A 17,789-nucleotide genomic window follows, 5' to 3' on the forward strand; every position below is an offset into this window, starting at 1 on the left:
CGGACTTATAGTACTAGCTTGAGGTCATGTGGTGTAATTGGGCATCACTCAGAAGTTCAGCTGCACTCAGCTTCCCAGTGAAATACTGAGGACAAGCTGGAATGCAAGGGAGCTTAGCTTCTGCTAAATTAACCTCCTTAGCACAACACCTTCTAAGTTTGTCTCGTGCCAAAGAGCTGATGAAGGCTTCTCCAACAACCAAACCTTCCTCAGTTGATTTCTTATATTGTCCATTTCCACATAGAAACACAAGAGAATTCCCTTTGAGTAATCAGATACAGCAATATTCGTCTTCAGAACCGTTAAGAATCAAAAACATGAACAGCAAGGTAGCCTATCACTGTTCAACATTTTTGTCTCTACCCACGACAGAGCAACGAAACATCTGTTCCACTTGCTGAAACTTCATTATTTCATATTAGGAAAGGTTATTTATTTATCAGTCACTCAATACCCTTTAAGACATACCAAATCTGTGACACATTTAGTGTGGCCTAAAATTATCCTTTGTTGTATTTAATGTTAACAGAAGTTCTGAAGGATAAGGGGAGCTGAAGGCAAGATGAGCACTCAGTGCCTCTTGATACTGAGTTTATTGGATATATTATAGGCAGTAGAGGGGAACTCTAAAAACAGTGTTATAAAAAATAAAAGCTTCGGTCTCAAGTGCTTAGATGCATGTGAATGTGCATTCCCTCAAAAAAAAAAAAAAAAAAAGCAGGTTTTTCTAAAAAAGACTTTCCTACGTCTTTTTAACTCCTCCACTGTTACAGTATTGGTGTATTAATATTGTCAGCAATAGAAATAGTGCATACCTTCCGATGTTGCTTGAATAATTCTACATCTTATTTAGTCTATATGTTAGCAGGTCAACTTAAACTCTTCAGATGGGAAATAACCGTAATGAATAAGAGACTTAGGCCTGGATGCATCGACAGACACTCCTTCTATTGCAACAGCATTGACTGTTTTGCCCCTTGCCAGAAAATGGAAACAAGATACAATACACGTTGTAATGATTATTCCAGTGCTAATTATGTGACTTAAGTCTCCAACATAAAGAAATGGACAAACCAGGAAAACTATTGGAACAGGATGTATGGATAATGGGAACAGGGACATATCAATTCTTACATACAATCTTCCCTTTCCAAAGCCAACTTAAAATTTAGAACCTGTCTTCTAGGGGTTGGACGGAGAAATACTGAATGTAAGCGGTGACACCTGAAAATCTTAAATCACTCACCTCAATTTACTCTTAATAAACAAAATAAAATCAAACAAAATTTTGATTTGCCATGTTCCAGCTCAAACAAATTAAACCTAAATATTTGCTGCCTAAACTTCTTAATAAAGACAAAGAAAGAAGAAATGTTCCTTAGTTATAAAATCCACAATCCTAAAAACACCTCATATATTTTAGTTCTTTTTTCTTTTTTCTTTCATTTGTGCCTTTTAGTAGTAGTATGCATTTTTAGGTCAAAAGGTTTAAACGCAGTCTTGCGTCTCCAGCTTTCTTCACTACAGGAGGCAGCCACACAACCCCTGTGCCATGTGAACCAGATCTGGAAGGAAACCAGCCGAGCTGCCTTCTGAAGATCTCCAGGCTTGACTCCAAGTTGTAGCATGCCCTTTAGAAGCACAGCTCAACAGCTCACTTAAAATGCATTGTATAACTGTACACTGACACCTCGTCTGAGCAGCTAAATGTTATCGTGCTTTTATCAAAGCCTGGGTTGATGCATAACTGATCACAACTCTACCTTAGAGCCTGAAGTGGTTTACTTGTGACCTCCAGTTTAGTGGTCCAAGTGGTATCTGATTGTTTGAAGGGTGGAAGAAGGTATGGCATTTGCATTTTCTGGTGCCTTGTGCAGACTCTGGTTTCACTGCCTGTGTTTCTGATGGGAGATAATCTGCAGATTGAGTCAAAAGATGGTTTGAAGTAAGGCAGAAACCCATAAATCAGAGGAGTTTGAGCATGAGAAGTGGGGTGCACGAACTGAATAGCTGCGTTATATTAGAAGGGCATTTCTATAAGAAGACCAAAGGAAAGCTGGACAGACAGTGAACAAAATGCATTTGATATGTTGTAACTCAGGCTGAAGGAGACTCTTCACTGGCTGCACTGGAATATGTGTTCCTTTCAAATTCTGCACCACACTCCAAGTTTTTGCCCAAAGCCTACAGTGAAGGGCGTAGCTGCAGTGCAGTTATAAATCCCCTTTGTACAACTTGCCAGTGTGGTTGGACTGTGCTCAGTAAATGCAACAGGAGGAAAACAGTCCCCTCACATCCCACTCAAGCCCTGACCAACCAGCTCTAATTTACAGTCACAGCCCTGACTCTGAGACCAGAGGGTAGGACACCCTCCTGGCCAGATCTAACCCAGATGAGAGAAGGCAGTGGACATGGAGGCACAGAACTTCAGATACACTGGTTCCACAGCAAGAAGAATACACCAAAACACATTTAGAAATTCGTTCTCTTACAAATAAAAGCATGGAAAAAGACATGGCTTAAGCAGTAAAAGTAAAAAATAGTCACTCAGTGATTATACTATATGTCCACAAGACCTCAGAAGACTCTTCCAGGAACAGGATTTTTTTTTTTTTTTTTTTGACAAATTAAACACTATGAGGTAGTCCAGGAATGGGTTAAAATTGATGGAAGTCTGTTCACTTTTCAAAGAGGAAGATAATTATGTATATCTATTTTCAGTTGGAGATCTCTACTATTAATGAATGTAAATCTATTCCTTTAAATCAGTATTAATGTTCAAAAATACAAACATAAATTACAAAGGAAACTGCTCTGGAATATTCTCAGTTATGTATAGATGGGATGAAATTATGAAAGAGCTACAAGAAATAGAATTTGCCTATAATTTCTATAAACTATTATAGCATTTAAAAACAGCAGTATTTAAACTCTTCAGCAATACTTGAGTAAGAGTCAGGTGTAGGAGAAATGAAAAATGTCCAAAATGGATTAAATTGAATCTCATGACCCCTACGAATCCTTCAATCTCTTATTGCTCAGAAGGAATAATTTTCAGGATTGCTGTATTTACCATATGATATTAGAAATCTTTCTATCTATATTAGACAGAATGCTACACTGAGCTGAAGGGGACATGATGATTAAAAGATTTTATTGATGTCTTGAACAGCCTTCCACACACCTTTGAGCCTCCACTGGAAAGGTCAATACATTGGAAGAGAGATACCAACAAACTCTTTAATCACTCAGTATCTCAAAGAAACGTAACTTCTAATATGGTCAGTTTTTCCCTTTCTCTGTGTTATAGTTGAGTTTGTTCTCAGAAAATGAAAGAAAAAGATTAAAAATATATCTATAAAGTCAGCATAAGTGGTTTGAGGAAAGATTCTGCAAGTAACAACAATTTCATTTGGAACCTATATGCTCTAATTAATGTCGCGTATACTGTTAATGTCTCCTAAAGTGATCAAGTAGTTCTGTTCCTTATTTTCTTCCAGCCAGTATGAATGATTAAGACAAAAGCATTTTTCATTGATTGTCCTCAGTTAATGTTAGTCCAATCCACCACATTTGTTTATTCCTCAAAGCAATAATAGCTTTATTAACTATACCTCAATTCAGTATGTGTTCACATTTGGTGTCATTCTTTAAGGTAAGCAAATAGTAGCAAGTGACTGAACTTTCAAGCTTAGCAAGTAACTGAACAAGGAAACAGAAAAGTTTAGGGTTGGAAAGAGAGCCCTGATGAAAAGGAACTTGGGCTTTAACAGTAATTGTTCAAATCACTGGGTCTAGTTCAGTTCTATGAAAGGCAACGACCTCAAACAATTCCTCTCCCTTTGATATAATCAGTATCTTTCTCCACTGCTGCTACCAGTAGGGCTATTTTTTGGTTTTCAGATAAGAGACCATTTTAGCATCTAGCCTAAATTTATTCACGACCAGTTCAGATACACTGATTTGTACATAAGCTCTGTCATCAGCTCTCCTCTGTGCAAAAAAGAAGGTAAGGGAAATATAGAAGAAAGAACAGACGGATCTGAAACCCAGCAACCAATACTACTCAAAATCCTCATATTTACCTGGCCCAAAGCTTCAACTGAAAGTCCACCAGAAGCTGAACACTTTCTTACACCAATCTTCTTTTGAAGGCTAGCCACACAATGCTAGACAATTTCAAAATACACAAAAATAATGTTCTGTCTATGGCTGTGACAAAATAATGAGGAACACTTCTCCTGTGGCATTTCTGCTTTTTCACAAACTAGATTTCACTCATTTGAAGTTAGCCATCCAAATTCAAGATTTTTTTAGAATCTAAAATACATCCCTGAGCCTTTCCATGTTCATAAACCAGTCAATCATGTTTTGCATGCACCAGAATACTGAACACTGGCCTGGCTAACCAAGCATTCAAATTAGCAATTTCAGCACTTGTAACTCCTTATGTCCACAAAGAGGCAAATCTCCTCTCAAAACTCAGAGCCTCAGTTATGAGTTATTCTTCAGGGACAGAGTGGTACTCTCGCTGCATGATAACATCCTTACTACTCTAGCTTCATGAGTGGAATAGCTTTTTGACAAATGCATAGCATCTACTTGCACGTCATCCTTTTGGACATTTGCATTTGGATGCATCTGTACATCTCCTAAAAGTCACTACACAGAATCACATAAGCATCCTTCATAGAAATTTTTTCCAAAGGAAGTTGTAAAGTATGTATGAAGCCACCTCTGTCCCTGACTGGCACAACAGAACAGAAATAGCTCTACTATAGAAAGAATCATTTCCTCCTTTTATGAAGAGAGATGTAGGATTTTAGCTTAAGATAGTATTTGAGTATTTGTTATCTTATTTTAAAAAAGTTAAGAATAACAATAAAACTTCTGTCTTGGACAATGAATATTTGTTTGCTGTGTCAGCTACTGTTTATTCCTGACTACTAGACAAAGCAATTTGTTATCTGTCATGTCAATTAGGCTTTATATATTCCACTAAATATATTTAAGAATGATCAATAAGAGAGAAGAAGGTTTAAAAGCATATGAACAAAATCATGCCTGAGTTTATCATCGTGGAATAATTATCACTTGCTTTTGATATTGTCACCTGTAAGGTCATCAGCGTAGCTGTTACACATTTGCTCAGTAGAGTAATAGTTTAGAACAGACATTCTGCTTGCACAGAGCCTTTTGGTGTGTGTTGATTTTTTCGGAAGCATGAAAAATGTCAAAATATCACAAGAAGAGATATTTCAGCCATGTTTGCTAAGTTTACTGTCTCAAAGAGTTTGAGAATTAGAAATCAGTATTTGCTCTAGAACTGTGCAAGTGATTGTACGTATAGGTACGCAGGGGAGAAGCAGATGTAAGTGCTCTGTTGAGAGGGAGAGAGTCAATATAAGTCCTGGTCTGGTGTATAGGCTGTGTTCCTTTCACCCTCAAGAAATAGATGGTTAATTTTTACTTGATAATTGGCTATTAAATAGCCACAGTTAATTTGTGCTGATGAATGTCACATTTCTGTTTTTTAAAAATTAAAATAGAAATTTGTTAAATGTAAAATGTTACGTAAAATGTTATGTAAAAAGAATTGTTGCAAACATTTGCTTTGCATGACCTTTCATCTGAAACTGAAGACAACTACTTTTTAAAGATTTTTTTTTTTCACCCTGTCTCTCTGCTACCTTTCCCCTAGGATAAATTATCTTGTTATTTCCATTCACATCTTCAGCACACATAGAAAGAAAAACAACTAATGCTTACAATTAAACTGTTTTAATTAACTAGTTAATTATATGAAGCATGCATAGTAATACTGATTGTGAGTCTCAAAATATTTTAGCTAAACAACATGGATTAATTAATACTGGGATTGAGAAACTCAATTTTCAATAATTTTTCTTAGTCCTTGTTCTATGATAGTTTATCACAGTATAAAACTAGTGTTTCAGCTTCCGGTTTCACTCAGTTCTCTATCTAGTTGGGTCTTACATAGTTAACATGGAAGTATGTTATTAGAACTCTTCAGAAAACTAGAATTACTCTTATGAAAAAAAAAATTACATTGACATTCTGGATCTCATTCACTGATATTGGTAGAAATTTTCTTCTGATGTAACACCTTATCTTACCACGTCATCCCTAAATTTATTGCATACAATATGTTACCGTTTGTAGAAAATAATTTGTTGATTTTCATCATGCTAATAAAATAATTTTTGATGTCATATCTTTAAAACTTTGTGCATTCTCTATCTAGTTACACAAAGTGCTCCAGTTGATGTTCAACAAAATATGTCCTCTTAAGCTCTACTGTTGTACCAATGTCAACGCATGTTCAACTAGTGAAAAGATCTGGAATCAAAAAGCTGTAGAATCAGAGCACTAGAATTATGGAAACTACATTTATTTGGAAAATGATTCAGGTTTTTCTACAACCTCAACTAATTGGAAATAGCCCCATAAAAAACAGGTGATAAACGAAAAACTGGAAAATATCACGTCCTGCACAACTGCAAAGACATCTGTTAGAAGACAGACCTTTGGCTATTGTTATGCTAGCAGCAGACTTTGTAACTTAATTCAGCCTTATGGAACGGCACTAACTATAAACATTAGTTCTGAAAACTTTCTGTAAAACAAGGCACATTTCAGTCTGACGAAATATGTAAATGATGATTTACATATCCTCAAGCTGGCTGTAGTAGCATCGAAGTAAAGATGTAATGTATAAAGCTTCATGCGGTCAATTCATAAACACTTTTATCACAGCAAAAGCCTTGAACTAGGTGTCTGTAAAAAATGGTGGTGCTGGATTAAACACATAGAATATTAAAGTCTATCACTAGTTCAATTACACTAAAGACCTTAAAGAAATAAAAGATATACAAAGTAAACACAGACTAAACAAGAAAGTATATTTGAAGGCCTTCTTCTATAACAGCTATGAATTATTTGTAATCTCTTGATTTCTAATATTTTGAAGAAAGTAATCTGACCTTTTAAATTTTTATCCGAAGCTGACCCGGTATCAGCCGTTATCTTCAATCTCTGCTGTGAAACCTTTGCACAGTAATATTGGTAGCATTAGTTTCTGCCAGAGACCATTCAGTGTGAGTCTGATGTCTTAAATGTAAAATAGTATCTCCTTAATGCCTCAGTCTTGAATACTTGTGGTATCTAGGTGTGGGATAGTTCTACTGCACTTCCATATGCAAAAATGTTAATGATATGATCTGAGTAGAGTCAACAGAAGGAAAGGCTGAGGGCCTGTGGTGACACCTTGCAGAAGTAGATGCAAGAAGCAAAAGGGTTTTGCGGGGAGAAGACTTAGAAGGATCTAATAAAGACAAAATCTCGTCTCTGTAAGGTCCACATGAAAGGGAAATGCTAATAAAGCCACTGAGAGTAGCATGTTGCAGCCACTGAATATGACCAGAAGCAGACTTCATAGGGAACAGACATCATGCACTGCCATCTCACAACGACTGGTTAGTCTACAGGTGAAACAAGTGTGTCACATCCCGTAGATGAGACACTGCACCAGAATTATGGGAAACTCTCCGTATCTTCCAGCACTCTGAGCCTGTCAACTTAACTGTTCGTCATTCGGCAGTCATTTCTGCTTAAGCTAACAGCAAACAAAATCAAAAAATATTTCTTATAAAGCAAATCTAAACCAATCTAGGAAGAGAATGAGACCTGGAAGAGATGACGAAAATAAAACTATGTCCAAAAGAGTTCTAAAATAAAATCTTAGATGACATTCAGCTCACAAACTTATGTATACATTTACGTTTCTATGTAAGCAAGCTAAGTGTCTAAGTATCCATCAAAACTGATGGGAATGTGTTTGATAACAATCATTGGTCTTCAAAGGTGATCGCATCGTGCTAAAATAGAAACCTATATTTCTATTTGGTTGCCCAGATAGCATCTCAAAATGTATAAGACACCATTTCTTGTCACCAGCTGCTACCCCTGAAGAGCATATACTTGACATGCATCCTGTGTTATACACCTGTCAGAACTGTGGGGATTTCTTAGACACCTGGCTGCATCACAAATAACAATATATGCCTTTGTATGTGCAATTCAGTTGTGTCCTGAGTGGCTGCACAGCAAAAGAACAATATAGTACACTAACTGTAATTGGGATTTAGATACCTGACACATCCTGAGTACACCTAGATGTACATAACATCTGACTTGAGTCTTCACTTGGAGCTGAATTCCACTCTAAATATTTTAGTTCTTGTCTAAGTCTGATAAAATTTGAGTTTAGTTTACTTAAAGTTTCATTATGCCTGTTAAGATTGGTTTGTTTTTCTCTCCCCACGATTTTATTTTTTACTTAGATACCTAAAAAAACCAGCACAAAAATATTAAGGGCTTTCCTCAAACAAAGAAGTGTTTACTGAAATAGAAATTTGGAGAGAAGAATCTTCGGTCTTTTCAGTTCACAGACACATTCCCTCCAATCTAGCTGAAGAGGGAATTCTGCTAGTTTTTCTTCCTCTATGTTTGGTAAAGACTGTGCAACCTCAGTCAAGAGCCTCCCTTCATTTTTTTCTTGAGGACAACTTCTGTGACTATTGGTGACATGGTGACGCAACCTTTGCTTGTATTCTGGATATTTGGAAGTATCCAGAGATTTAAAAAAGCACGTTTTGAAATTCCATTCCTTCAATCTCTTCCCCTTGTGCAAGGCAAGTGAAATGACCTGACTTTCAAGCATAAACTGAGTGTGGTCCTTCCACACTCAGGAATGCTTCATACATTTTGAGAGTTAATAGTCATTTTAACACTTATTTGTTTATTAGCTTTATTTATTCTACCATTAAACAGCAATCCAGATGCATCTTCTGGTAATTATGTATCTTGTGAGAGTTACAATATCATTCTACTTGGAAGGCATATTCTGTTGAAAAGTTTGGGAACAAAATATATCACAGAATGAAAATGAAACGGTGCTGTCATTTGCCTCAAGTCTTCCATAATATAAATCAGAAAATATAAACTGAGCTTTCAAATAAAATTTACAAATAGTCTTATGCAAAATAATGTTCTTTGTCTAATGTACACCACATTGAAAATGTAAACATTGTAACTAGGGAAGTAAAATACAATCCAAAGTGACTATTAATATATATGTGCTGAAAAACCACTTCAAGTTCAGCTTGTTTCCTACAGTTAGAGAGGGAGAGAAAAAAAGCACACACATGCTTGCAGTCTTCATCACACATGGAAATTTTATTCCAGGGTGTTGAGACAATGCAATTGCCCAGCAAATGTGTACTGCACTAAAAGTAAAACAGGATGAGATACTGTGAAATAGGACTAGATACTGTGAAATAGCACTTCTTTTTTTCAGATTTCTTTTTCTGTTGCAAAACTTAATAGTAAAAGCACTTGATATTTCTAAGAATTCCCTGTATCATGGCATTATATCTCTAATTTCAGATGTATGAGGAAAAAGTAATAATTACACTCAAGTAAGAGTAATTTGTTAGCTAGATCTTGGAATGCAAGGCAGGATTAGAGTTTTCATGTTCTCAGTTCACCCAGGCAGAGGCAGGCTCTTTATATGGAATACGTAATACATAGGGAAAGAATTGAGCTAATAATGTCGGTATCACCAACGGTGCTGGGAAGGCTTAGACACAGTAAACATCTTCTTACTTAATTCTCCCAGTAGGGAGAAAATGAAAGACCAGGGCTCCTTACCAGGTTTCTTCTTTATAAATATATTATCAGGAATTCCTCTTGCATTTTTAGGAACAGTTTGCCTTCAGTTAGAAAAGCTATTCCCATACCTCAGATAACCATTGCCAAAAGGAATCACCAGTTTATACCATGAATGTAGATATAAATACCTGCCCTCACTTCAGAGACACTTCAAACTGCCAGCACTGAAAATTAATTTCTCCTGACCTGATACTTATTTGGATGTCTGCTCTGTGACATGCTTCTCAGAAACCTGTCTGGGAAGGCCCAAGAGCTAAGGAAACTTTTGGAGTTGTTAAATTGTTTGATGAAACAGAAAAACAAGTTCTAGCAGTGCCCTATCTCCAAGGACCTTGGATGACATTAATCATGTTCTGTTGTCCAGTTTTCAGTGTTGCAATGAGTTATGGGCCCAGTCCAGGCTCTGCTCTGACTGCTGATCCAAATACTCTTGAGCTTTATTTCACATTCAAGGCATTAGGTCTGGGAACAACTAGGGGAAACATTTTATTGCTTTGTGATAAAATTATAACAAATTACAAGAAACTGCTGCAAATTATCTGTGGTTTTTTGTATGTACAAGTATTGCAATCTGTTATGGACAGAAATGTATCCTAAATCCCCATAGAATGTTGAAAAAAAAAAACCTTTAACTCCAATGTATCTTTAAAAGTACAACTGATTCTGATTTTTTTTGTTTTGCAAATTAGACTAGTATAAATACATAAGAAATTTTTTTTGGTTTAGCAAATGAGTACATTGTCTTCATCTTTAAAACCATCACAAAATCCAGTAAGGCTAGAGCTCAAAACCAAAGGAGATAAATCGGAGTCCTAGCTACCAACAAACAAAAGGAAGCAACGGTAGAATGAAATAGGTGGACCAAGGGCAGATATTTCCAGTTGAATTGATAAAGTACAGTGATTATAATTACACTGACTTGGAATTTAGCTGGGGAAAGCTTCATAGGATCAGAAAATACAATGTAAAAATCCAGGCAATATATTTTTTCTCCTTCACTGTCAGTAAAATATCATTTTCTTCATAATAGCTGGACAATATATGTAGGAATTAAATTCAAGTCACCTGCATGCATGACCACTACTAGCTTTGTGTCAAGCTACTAAACCAAACTACTTATTCTACAGTATTTCTACCATTTTTCTGAAAACTATGGAGTAATAGTATCTTGTTCCAGGAAGGAGAAAAAATTAAACATAACTGTAACCACTAAGTTTTCATACTGTTATAAAGATGAAAATGAAAATTTCCAGTTGTATGGAACTTCATTTTAGATACATGTGAAAGTCCGTTTCTGTTCAAGCATTAATTAAGAAAAAAAGTTTCACAACCTGCTGTATGTGCTTAAGGCAATTACAGAGGTATATTCTATCTTCAAAAAGTTCAGGGCATAGTAGAAATTGTCAGTTCTCTTTATAGGCTTGGGGTTTTTGTGGTGTTTTGTGTGTTGTGGTGTTTTGTTTTGTTTGTTTTTGTGGGGGTTTTCTTTGTTTGTTTGTTGGGGAGTGCTGGTGGTGGTTTGTCTGTTTTCTTTCTTTCCCCTACCCACCCCCCACCCCGCCCCCAAGCTGTTTTTGAAGTGCTTTAGACATTCTATATTATTTGTTTGACATCTTGTTCTCTCAGACAATGGTCAATGTTGGCTGCTTCAAAGAAAGATGTAAATGCTTGGTTATTCAATTAGTTGTGCATAAGGACATATTTTTTCCTCTCTTCACTAGGAGACTGCACTATGCACTGAAGCATAAACTGTGATGGTTCTTGTAATTATATATTAGTTAGAATAACTGCCAAGGTTATTTCTATTTATGTGTCTGTAAATTTTTATAAATCTTATTATATTTGCAAAAGAGTGATATAAGCAATATCTTTTGGTCTTTAGAGTACACTTTAAAGTTTTAGGTAATATTTCAAATTAAAAGGTTTTGGCAAATCTGATTTCCTGACTATTGCCATTCTTTGTCTTCATTTTCATTTTAGCTCTGTTGCTGAATTCTACATTTTTTTTTAATTAGGCATTTATTCTAAAATGATTCAAAAACCTGTTTGAAAAAAACCCCACAAACAAACTAAAAAAAACAGTCAACAACAGCAACAAAAAGTATTCTTTAACTCTTACTCATAGAAGACCAGTAATGACTCAAGAAACTCTGCTAGTGATATGAATTAGGAATAATTATGAATGATAGGAAAAGTATTTTGTGAAAACGAAGTTGCTGAAAGAGACAGTATCCAGCACTTGTTATGCACTGGGCAGCCTTCCTGACATCAGCCATTGTGGCAGGGCAGAAGACTTTCTTATAATCCCTGTAACATATCTGTCAGCCCCAAGCAAGTGTCCCAGGTATCTTATACAACTACAATAGAGCTAAACAGCTACTGTCAAGCAAATGAATTACATCCTGAGTGACTGGCAATGAATTGCAATGTTAATTGAGTTACATAGAGCAATACAACCCATCTTCACATATAGGTGATGAGCTACAATAACTATCACTGTTAAGGAGTGACACAGGAGAGTACTGCAGATAGCTCCAGGAACACATCAGCCCAATGCTCAAAAGGGCAAAGCAAATAAAACTTTAGGATTTATCAGGAAAGAAAGAGAAAAAGCGTCCTTTTGCTACAGTATCGTTCCACTCTTCACTCATTTCCTACATAGTCTACACAGACATGATTTTATAATCTCAAAAGATTGTAGCAGATTTTTTTAAATATTCAGAGAAAGGAAAACCCATGGAACAGTTTCCATATAAGAAATAAATTGTAACTCCTTGAGTGTGTAATTTTGCTTAAGGACAATTGTATAGAGATCAACACAGAGTAGGTGGGTTTGTCTGCTGTTCCCCGCCACCTTCAGTAAAAGACATAATCAAATAGGAGACAGGGTAAAAATGGAGTTGCTTTCTCAGCAAGTTGTAAACCTGTACAATGTGCTGCAAAAATGAGGAGGGGGCTAAACTTCTGAATGTGTTCCCAGGGAAAATAAAGTCTATACAGAAAGCAAATACATTAAGGTCTACTCCATATGGAAAACCACATGTGGTTCATAAGGACTCTGGAAAAGGAAATATGAGGAACATTAGGAGGAAGTATCATAGCTGCCTGTCCTTTTTTGATTCTTGCTTAGCATCTCATTGACAGCAATGGAGACAGGATATCAAGTGAAATGGACCTTGATGCGATCTCTTGTGAATACTCTTATGTTCTTAAAGACACGCAAAACACTTCAGCGAATCTCTTTTAATTTGTTGGAAATAACAACTGTCTTCCGTACAAAACCGAAGTCAACAGCCACCAGTTCTCTTGTCTCTGGGAATATCTTTTCTCCATTGTAGGCTGCTAATCTGATCAGACAGCCCTTGGCAGCTGTTGTATTCCCAGGTAAATTGTATGGAGACATGAGCAGAAACTCTGATGGAGGGATCTGCCATTTTTATAGCCAGTAACAACACTTCAGGAGGGAGGGGAGGGAAAGAGATGACAAGGAAATTTGGAGATCATGGAAGTTATTGTCAAATTCACAATGTCTCTTTGGTAAAAAAAATATAAGTATAAAACATGACTCATGCCAATGGTCTCACATTTTGTGGGCATAGTAAAACAGTATCTGTGAACATTCCTGGGAGGACCACATAATTCCCTTTGAAATTATGGTTGCTCTATGAAGAAGAAGAGAGTGTGAATGCCTCCTGGAAAGGCCATGACCTTGAAAACCATTATCTCCGTTCTATTGGGAAAAGCATATAGAAAATAGCTGTCACTGCATCTTTGAAATGTAATAGAGTGAAAGAGTGTTTAGGTGTGGAGACAATATGCTACCTGACCTACACAATCCTGCCAGCTTGCCAGGTCCATAGGAAGATCTAAATTTTTTCAGAGGAAACAAGGCTGGAATTACAACTTTTCAGGGTTCAGTGTGGCCAAGGGCTGTTCCTGGGCTGATGTGGATACAGGCAGCCCCTTACACGGGACAGAGTCCAATTTGATAATCTGGCCACACTACAGGGACAAAGCAACAGACATAAATAGAACTGTTAGAACAAAACTGTCTTTGTAACTTCTTACACACAGTACCACTGTAGGACATGGGCAAAACCTGATATTCCCCCAATACATCACTATTCATGAAGCAAAGATTTAATAAGAATCAGCCTAAAATGATGTTTATTGTTTCTCTGGTACTACATTTTAAGCAGCTCTCAGTGGCTTTCTGCTTCAACATTGATGTTGCTAAGCAGCATCATGAGGATAGTCAACAGCATGCTATCAGTGTACAAAAAATTACAATCCTAACCTTCAAAATTGTTTTTCTAGTTGCCCGGTGCTCACTTTCAGCCTTTAGGTATTACTGCATGTTTGTCCAGAAGAAAAACCCCCCTAGAATGGATTTTTTTTTTGATGTTTAGAACTTCAAAGAGTATACATAGAGCCAGGAAAGAATACTTCTGAACAGCGAGAGTCTCTGCCACAGACAAGAACATTTAATAACTCTATTCTATTTAGTCCTTACACTATATCCATTGCCATAGCACTCCATGTGCAGAAATAACAAGCTTAGACCACTTTAGTATACCTGTGTTGCACAGGGATATTGCTCATAAGACTCAGAAGTATCTCCCTTGATTTAGACATGACAGTGAATTATGACTTTTTTTTAATAAGACATTAAAAAGGAATTGTATTAGATTTTTTTAATGTGTTTTGTTCATTTTGCAGAATACCAGGTATAGATTGGTATGTCATAAAAATTATAAAGCGAGCTCTTCAAACTGTGAGAAAGAACACTGTATAACCAAACTTCATTTGGGTGAAGGGGATGAAAACATTATGACAGTTACTATTCATTGTGCTTTTGAGTACCTAAAATGAAGGAAACATTCCTTGCAAGTCCTGAGAAAAGGAAACACATGGCCAAATATAGTAGAGGAAGCATATTAGCCAGCTAGAAAAATATGCGTCAGTATCAAATCTGCATTATCAAGTTATGACGATAGACATCAAATGCTATGAATCTCTTAGAGAGAAAACATTTCAACTTTCTTAGCAAATATTCTCTTTAGCTGGAGACAAGAAAGGAGCAGATCTCTGCTGCATCATGTTTTTCATCTGCAGGAACTTTAAAAAATTTGAGCAGTGGATATAAGTGTTTCACTTTTGGTTAAACTCTCCCTGTCTCTGCATATAAGCAGAGAACTTCAGGAGTCCGGTTTTTTGCTGCTGATCATCACGGTCATTCTATGTGGCTCTAGTTTATAAAGGTACATCACAGAGCACTTTTCAGAGCCCTCAGCATGCATACTGCCACTGGTCAGAACATTTCTGTAGGCAGGAGTAAATTTCATACTCAGGTTTCTAAGCCTGTAATTCAAGCAATGATCCAAACAAGTATCACTGCTAAAGAGTAGCTGTAAGTTAGAACTCTCAGTGACTAATGTTAACTCTTATCCAGGACAAGTGAAATTTGTTGATATAGAAAAACGATTCACTATAAGGATGAATTTAGACCATTATCTCAGTGTTGTGAATCTACAAAGTTCACAAAGTACATCTTAGATGAGCAACACCAAGAAATCTGTCTCTGGTGGCTTTTTCCTAAAATTTTAGTAGCTTTTTTATTATATACATCATAAAAGTGTTTTGGAACATCCTTTACTATCAAAACCAAAGCTTTTAAAGTTTCTAACACTGCCACAGGGACTTGCATCTACCATTAAGGGGACAGAGCCTGAAAACTTCAAAAATAAAGAATCAGAAGTCTCAACTAGTGTTCCTCTAGGGACTACATTCATATAAAGCTGAACTTTAAAATACCAATCTAACTTGCAATAAATTTCCATGACTGTTTTGACAGTAGGAAGCCAATACTATGTACTGTACCTGGTAACATCTGGAAAACATTGCCCATATCTTTACTCTTTACCTTGTGCACAAAAGTATAGTGCAATTTCTTAAGTTTGATGTAGTCTCATCGGTATTATTTCCCAGTGCCTGCGCAGTGCCTAATGACATCCTGAAGAGAAAGGCTACTCATTAGCAGCAGTAACAAAGCAAAGGAACTCACATAAATTAACGGTCCATTCTTCCAGAAGTCCTTGACATTGTGAAATATTAACTTTGTTTTACTGATTAGAAAGACAGAGAAGTGAGATAAAATTACTTGCTGCAGCCATGCAGGAAATTTGTAGTAAGCCCAGGAACAAAATGCATCTCCTAAATTCCAGTTTGGGAGTTTACATTTCAGTAATACTAGTGAAAAATGTGGAAAGAGGAAAGAGATTTGTGTCCAAGGAATATTAGTAATGAACAATATCAGTGCTTTCAGAAGCAGTTCTTACCTTGGAGTTATTTGGATCCATAGCTATCAGAAATATGTCCTTTTTCTGAGTCTTATTTCCTTTGTGCAGTAAGTGGGGATGATGCAGATAATTGCACCAATGCTGCCACCACACCACAGGGGAAGAAGATGGATATGCTACCTAAATGGTATCAGTAGGAAATTCCCCTAGCCAAAAAAAGCATGAAAGCCTTCTGGCCTTATTGCAGTCTATCCATATTGGCTCTGTTCCACTCTCAGTTCTTTATTTTACAATAACTGTATTTTACAACTTATATTCCCACTTAAATAAGCAGGATATTGTCTATGTATACATGGCTGGACAATAAAGTCTTCCAGATTCAAAAGCGTAGACTCAGTACCCAAACAATTATTCCATGAAATAATTTTATTAGAAATTTAAAGAGCTACTTAGAAGCATGTTAATTTCAACATGGTCTTTAGCAAGCTATATATTCTATTTCTCTGTTGAAAGAGAAACAAAGACATGAAAGCAATGCTGCTATTAATTCTTCCCAGACTTACACAGACCTCTTGTCCATAGCAGGAACATACCTTTTGGAGGCAGCATTGTGGGTTCTGCAGGTAAAAACTCCTGGGATGGTAAGCAATCCCTGGAAAATGTGAGGTCATCAAGGGCTATGCCATCTTTAGGACCTTTTCCAGCTATCCCTTCAAAGACAACTTGGAAATCTTCATCACTATCTCCAGCCAGGATAAGTGCCTTGCTCTGCCAGAAATTTCCCTGGTTTCCAGTAAGATTAAGAAGAATTTTTTCATGTTCCAACGTAGTCCTCTGGTAGACAATCAATGAGCCAATGTGAGCTCCATACATATGGTAATAGAAAATTATCTGAAAGCAAGAACAATAGCATCAAGTATACAATAGGTGACTTTAGACGCATTCTGCTGTTGTACTTACCCTAATTATTAAATGGATCATCATTAGTGGCATTCAGAATAGCCCTTAATTTTACTGATTCAAAACCAATTTAATTACAGTGCATACTTAGGGACTTACTAGTGAAAATTTTTGAGCTATTCCGTAAGTCAAACTTGGAAGCCAGCACTACAAGACTGCAACAGCTGATCTTACATTTCTTTTGAATAACTCTTGCATATAAATGTAAAAGAATGAAAATACATGATAAGGAAACAGAAGAATGGAGTAGTGCCACTTACAATATTGGGAAGTAACTTCAGTTTACTGAACGCTTCTGGTTGTAAATGTGTTTGTGCTAGATTATAGAATGTGTAATTAGAAAATAGTCTAATCTAATAGGTGAGCAAAACTTCTACATGGACTGCAGAAATGCAAAAAAAAAAGCTAAAAAAACCCCGTAAGAGGTTCTTGGAGTGGAAAACAGGGGTTTTTTTCTTCTAGTAAAAGTGGGGAAAACAAATTATGAAGCACTAAAGTAAGATCAAGCACATACAGAACACAGAAAATAAATGACCGTTAACTGCTCTCAGTTATTTTCAAATCAAGAGCAACAAAAGAATATATGTATTTGGTCGAATTAACACTTAGTTCAGTATCTTGTTTCTGACAAAGGTCAGAATATTTCCAAGTATGATATAGGCCCCTGAAAGAAAACTATTTGTACTATAATATGCGAGAACACGTCTATAGCTCAAATTTCTTCCTAGTCTAATGCATAGCACAAGCCCTAAAGAATGAAAACTCTATCTTATTTAT

At 36.3% G+C, this 17,789-nt stretch overlaps 1 protein-coding gene across 1 annotated transcript in view; it reads right to left on the reverse strand.

Moving 5' to 3' along the window:
* The window catches only part of MALRD1 (MAM and LDL receptor class A domain containing 1), a 257,882-nt gene that overhangs the window by 127,015 nt on the left and 113,078 nt on the right, over nucleotides 1–17,789 (reverse strand). Inside the window, exon 25 of the mRNA XM_065627902.1 lies at nucleotides 16,646–16,943. Coding sequence (XP_065483974.1) covers nucleotides 16,646–16,943 — 298 coding nt within the window. The remainder of the gene's footprint in view (nucleotides 1–16,645; nucleotides 16,944–17,789) is intronic.

This window comes from Caloenas nicobarica, chromosome 2, assembly GCF_036013445.1.
Source record: "Caloenas nicobarica isolate bCalNic1 chromosome 2, bCalNic1.hap1, whole genome shotgun sequence".
Classification (NCBI taxonomy): Eukaryota; Metazoa; Chordata; class Aves; order Columbiformes; family Columbidae; genus Caloenas; species Caloenas nicobarica.